This window comes from Gymnoscopelus braueri (assembly GCF_963280865.1).
Source record: "Gymnoscopelus braueri genome assembly, chromosome: 5".
Lineage (NCBI taxonomy): Eukaryota > Metazoa > Chordata > Actinopteri > Myctophiformes > Myctophidae > Gymnoscopelus > Gymnoscopelus braueri.
In genome coordinates, this window is record NC_137606.1 from 5,188,740 (window position 1) to 5,194,389 (window position 5,650).

The window sequence follows — 5,650 nt, forward strand, 5'->3', positions numbered from 1 at the left end:
TGGACTCCGTGGAGTGGCGTAGGAACTCTGCGGCGCCCTGGGAGAGGTTCCCATGCACCAGCTTGAGGCCCAACAGGTGCTTCTTGGCCTCTTGGCAGGCATCGTGTGAGAGTTTTGCGAGGTCGAGCCACCTCGCTCTCTCCAGCCCGGCACAAACATCCATCGCCCTTCCCGTCCATTGTTTGGCGTGGCAGTTCAGTTGGATGATGTGCTGCACCAACCTCTCCACCTCATCTGCCTGCTCCCCCAGTCTGGGCGAGAACTCCCCCAGTCTGGGTGAGAACTCCCCCAGCCTGGGCGAGATCTCCCCCACTAGGACGCTGAGGGAGCCCTGGAGCAGCGTGGCCCCCTTCTATCATGGAGGTGGCCTTGTCCTTCGGGTTGGTGAACGCCGGCTTGGGGGTCAGGGCGATGGGGTTGCGGCCCTTAGAGGGCCACCGAACGGGGTCACTTGCTACTCATGGTGAGAAGGCTAACAAGCCGCTGTTGTTTTAGCGAGGCTAGCTAGACGCTAAGCTAAACAGCACTGCTAACAAGCCGGTGTTGCTTTAGCGAGGCTAGCTAGAAGCTAAGCTAACAACAACCGCCTGGACTGGGGCTATGTTAGCCTAGCAGCGGTGGGGCCTCATCGAGTCGCTGCGAGCGGTGGGTACTGCCACTCGTAGCTGCTGAGGCCGAAGATGGGGTGCTGCAGCGGTACACAGCGAGAACCGCTAGCACCGCTAGCACCGCTAGCATCGTAGGTCCCCACGTCTCCACGGTGTGTCTCGGGAGAAAGGCCGGGTTGGCCGGCGACGACATGAAAATCGCCGATACTCCCTGAGAAGGCTCTAACCACTTCTTAGCGGGATCTGAGAAACCTCTCAGAATAGCGAGAGCATGCGACGCAGTGGTTTGGGCCGTCGGGGTAATCCAGCGTGTTGAAAATGCGCTACCCCGCGGTAGGAGATGCAGACGGGGCGTGGGTCGTCGCCGGAGATCAGGGCCTTGTAGTCCGGGACGCTACACCGTCGTGGTGGTAGAGGGCCACCAAGCGTGGAGACGGGTCGCTTGCTGCTCATGGTCAGAAGGCTAAAAGCCGGTGTTGCTTTAGCGAGGCTAGCTAGGCGCTAAGCTAAACAACACTGCTAACCCAGTGTTGTTGTTAGCGAGGCTAGCTAGCCGTTAAGCTAAACAACAATAGCCTGTACTGGAGGCTACGCTAGCCTAGCAACTAACGTAGCTAGTCAAGGCTAACTCACCCATGAGCGAAGGAAAACATTGATTTTAGGAACAAAAGGGAGCTTGCTTAGAAGCAGTCTAAGAGGAGAAGCCCGTGGGCGATTCTTCAAAACGCCGCTTTGGGCTAGAGTTGAATTCTTTCTCAAAGATTTGCTTGAATTGTTTAATATAGCTGTGTAAGCACTGTTCATCTGCGAGGCGGAGAAACTGAAGAGGAAGTAGCCACGTCGTGCAAGAACCTTTATGCCCTTCCAGATGCGGGAGGGACATCCGGTGATACCCTCTACTTGTGTAGCTCTGTGCATCGCCAGGGGGCGCTGTATCCCATAGTCAGTGTCTCACGGGAGAAGGAAGAAAAACCTCAGTTACACGTTACTTTGTAGATTTAGATTGCATTAAGTGATAAATGATAGCATAACATGACTTTTATGTTTGGTAATGTATGTTTTGATGACAATACTTGTTACTCAAGTGAAATGTCACATTAACTAACTAGAAATGTGTGCCCAGTCGAGCGCACATCTCCACCATGCCGGGTAGAACTCCATAACTGATAAAAAATATATATATAATAAATATAATTAAATCAAATAAATAAGAAGAACTCATTTGTACTTATCTTTACTTAATACAAAATGAAAAATAGTGACTGTGTGTGTGTGTGTGTGTGTGTGTGTGTGTGTGTGTGTGTGTGTGTGTGTGTGTGTGTGTGTGTGTGCGTGCTGTTCATGTGGGTTGTTTGCAAGTTTATGCAGGGACTGCATCTATTCCCTATTTATTTTAAAGGTCTCTATGGGAACATCTAGACATGTCTAATATACCATTACCCAGGGAGCTAATGAGGTTTCTCATTAATTCAATGATCATAATATGTAATTAATAGAGGCTCCCCACTGTCATGGCTGTATGTGTTAGTCAATTACGGAGCAGGAGAATAATGAAGGCATCAAGATTAGAAAACTGATCAATCAATTCATGTTTTCTGTTAGTATATTTTCCCTGCGATACAGAGGTTGTCCAAGCTTGAAATCAATGTGTGTACGGTGCACAATGCACAACAGGTTTATAGGTAGTTAAGGTGGGCAGTCTGGCCAAATCCTCAGGTCTGAACAAGTAATATTTTGTATGTATAGCTCTGTACCCATGCGAAGCGATGCAAACACCTAAATAACCACCGATAAAGTGGTCCCGATAAAGTGGTCACCGATAAAGGGGGGGTCTGCACATTATGCAGACTTTGGGAAAACAACAGCGACTAGAACTGCACACTTTTGGAGAGGAGCACTGCTCATTTAATCCTCCAGGCAGCAACGATTGATTGGGCTAAACGTTGTGGGTGTCAATAAACGCTCTGTGCGGGCATGGCGCCAGGATGAAATGACTGAGGGGGCAGTTGAAAATGGCGAGGGGGCATATTTAATATAGTGAAACAATATCTCTCTCTCTCTCTCGTTGACCAAATCTTGTTTTCTTTCAGTGAGCCAACACTCAACACTCCACATGAGTCAAACAAACTATTATACACCGGAAAACTGACTCTGACACTGCCCTCAGCCCTGCAAGACAACATGGGAAACAGGCATGTCTGACGCCTCAGCATGCAAGGTGCAAGATGCAAGTGTTGGCTCGACACGTCTGAAGCGTGTGTGTGACCGGGCCCTCAAGCTCCTCCCAGGCTTGGATGCAGGCTGTCTGATTGCAAATGAGGCCTATGCAAGCCCCCAGAACCCAGTGGTTTCATTGAAGCCAAATGGACATGCTGGCCATTCATGGTACTGCAGCTTAGTACCGCAACATGAACGAGCGAAAACGGTTTCGACCAATGGGCTGAGCTCGACTCACGAGCATGCGCACGAGCTTGCGCACGGGGCTGCGCGCTTCTGTGACGCAAAACGCGTCACAGAAGTGACGCGTTTGGGGCCATAATAGGCCGCGCCCACCAAATTTCCAACCCGGAAGAAGGGGTGAATTAGGCCCATGCGCTGGGTGAGCAACTCAATGCAAGTGGATGGGAGGAGATTTCTGGTGCCCTCTCTATTATTTTTAACTCTATGGGCCTATGTCTCCCAAACTCTGCTGTCGCTCCACCCTCCAATCACCATTGAGAACTGAAAACAGAATGATACAAATAAAAAACTGCGGCCCTAACACCTATAGCGTCCCTATTCTGGGGATAACATAGTAGGCATACATTTGCCAAAAATAGCAGATCTACAATCTCACAGCTTGTAGCTTGTAGCTTGTAGATCTGCTATTTTGGTGAAGATATTTGTTGTAGAGGGAAACAATTAGTTAAGGATAGACCGCTGGGGTCAATAGGGTTTAAGTGGTTATGGTCCCTGTCCACATGTCCCATGGTATTGGTATTAGAAAAAAAGGAAAAGAAAAAAGAGAATCTCAGTTCATGTCAATTATTTTCCTCCCCCCAGTAGCTCTGGAAAATCACACAGACTCACAGACAGATTCACAGACAGACCCATTTCTATACGTCTCGCTGTCTAGAAATGAGAGGAAGTAAACTTAGAAGAGAGGAACCAAACAAGAAGAGAAGTAAGCAAGAGAGGAGTGAGGACAGGAGGAGGAGGGGTTGGTGAGTGATGAAACAGAGATAGGGACGCTGGGGAAGAAGAGAGACTCCAGAGAATGAGGGCGAAGGAGAAAGACAACAGTATGGGAAATAAAAAGCTGTGACAGAGACCTTTAGCCAGAGAGCTGTCAAGACCTTGGCAGCTTCTCTCCTCCTCGTCTCTCTGATGATGGAGATTCTGGAAGGAGACGCACTCTGCTTTCCGCAACTCCCCAACACCTCCTGCAGGAGGCTGGAACGACCCTACTATGAGGAAGTCTCCCTGTTCGTTCTGATGCAAACCCTCTCTCTGCTCACCGTGAATCTCAACCTACTGGTCATCATCTCCATCTCACACTTCAGGTGGGGTAATCATTCTCAGCACAGCCCATGTTATGCTTTTGACTTTGGTGACACAAATGCTTTAATGTACCTCTGCTTTATTGTATGTTAACCACACAGACCGTATTTATTTATTTACTTATTCTGGGGTGACTATTCTGCAAAAATAACCAATATTCAAGCTTATAGATCAGCTATATTTGGCAAAGAGATTTGGTGTGAAGGGGAAAATAGGATCAAGCCCTGTGGGACTCCAGTCAACTATTAAGTGGTTAATTAACAATATGAAACATACTTAAAAATATATTCTTATCCTTTTCCAGGCAGCTCCACACCCCGACCAACTTTCTCCTCCTCTCCCTGGCTGTCTCAGATTTTCTTATAGGCCTCGTGGTGATGCCAGTTGAAGAAATCCGTGTCATAACTGCCTGCTGGTTTCTTGGTGACTTCATGTGTGATCAGTTTGCCTTACTTGTCCTTATAATTATCTCCTCCTCAGTAGGAACCATGGTGCTCATAGCGGTCGACCGTTACGTGGCTATTTGTGAACCTTTGCAGTACACTAACAAAATCACTAAAAAAAGAGTTCAAATCACTGTGTGTCTCTGCTGGGTCTGCTCTATTTCCTACAACGTTGTGATAATGACAAAGGGGTTGAGTCATTCAAGCAGAGGCTGTTATGGAGAGTGTAATGTGGTCGTTATCTACGTTGCAGGAGTTATCGATGTTGTTATAACTTTCATTTGTCCAGTGACTGTCATCATAGTTCTGTATGGTAGAGTGTTTGTGGTGGCTGTGTCTCAGGCACGGGCCATGAAGTCTCACTCATTTAGAGTCGTTCGGTTTGGTATCGCAAACAAATCAGAGCTAAAAGCAGCAAGGACTCTCGGTACTGTCATAGTTGTGTTTCTATTATTCTTCTGTCCGTATTACTTTCCCCTTTTTGCAGGCGGGGATAATGACACTGCATTTGCTATGCCTGTTTTCCTTTGGGTGATGTATCTTAACTCCTGTGTGAATCCTCTCATCTATGCCTTTTTCTACCCCTGGTTTAGAAAAGCTATTAAACTCATTGTTACACTTCAGATACTGGAGCCTGGTTCCTGTGAGATCAACATACTGTCGAGTTAAACGATGGAGAGATTGAAATGATACAATATCTGTATCCATTTAAAACCTATATCTTGCTGTATTTCAAATAGTTGAAATAACCCATTTTAGACAAATGTTATATAGCCCTTTTACGCCTATTTTGACCTGCCTAGAATACGGACACTGGGGTTGTGGTTAAATGGGCTATTGTACATTCACTTGATAATTATGACATTGTTTCAATATGCTAATTCCAATCAATGTAGCAAACCAAAGTTATATATATTGTTTTGTTATGACATTCCATAAACATACTCTGTATGTCCACTCATAGCTGATAGATACGTCCATATTTACTGGTTACAGATTATACTTTATACATATATGTTCATATAATGTACATTATTTTAACTAAATGTGTATGCCAAC

The 5,650-nt window shown here is 46.5% G+C and overlaps 1 protein-coding gene across 1 annotated transcript; it reads left to right on the forward strand.

Annotated features, from left to right (window-relative positions):
* Positions 1–206: 206 nt before the first annotated feature.
* Positions 207–5,260, forward strand: LOC308085228 (trace amine-associated receptor 1-like; the record flags this gene model as incomplete). The annotated part of the gene is made up of 4 exons (XM_080428308.1): positions 207–463; positions 946–1,062; positions 4,037–4,150; positions 4,453–5,260. The coding sequence occupies 4 exons, from the start codon at positions 207–209 to the stop codon at positions 5,258–5,260; spliced, it is 1,296 nt and encodes a 431-aa protein (XP_080284434.1).
* Positions 5,261–5,650: the final 390 nt, after the last annotated feature.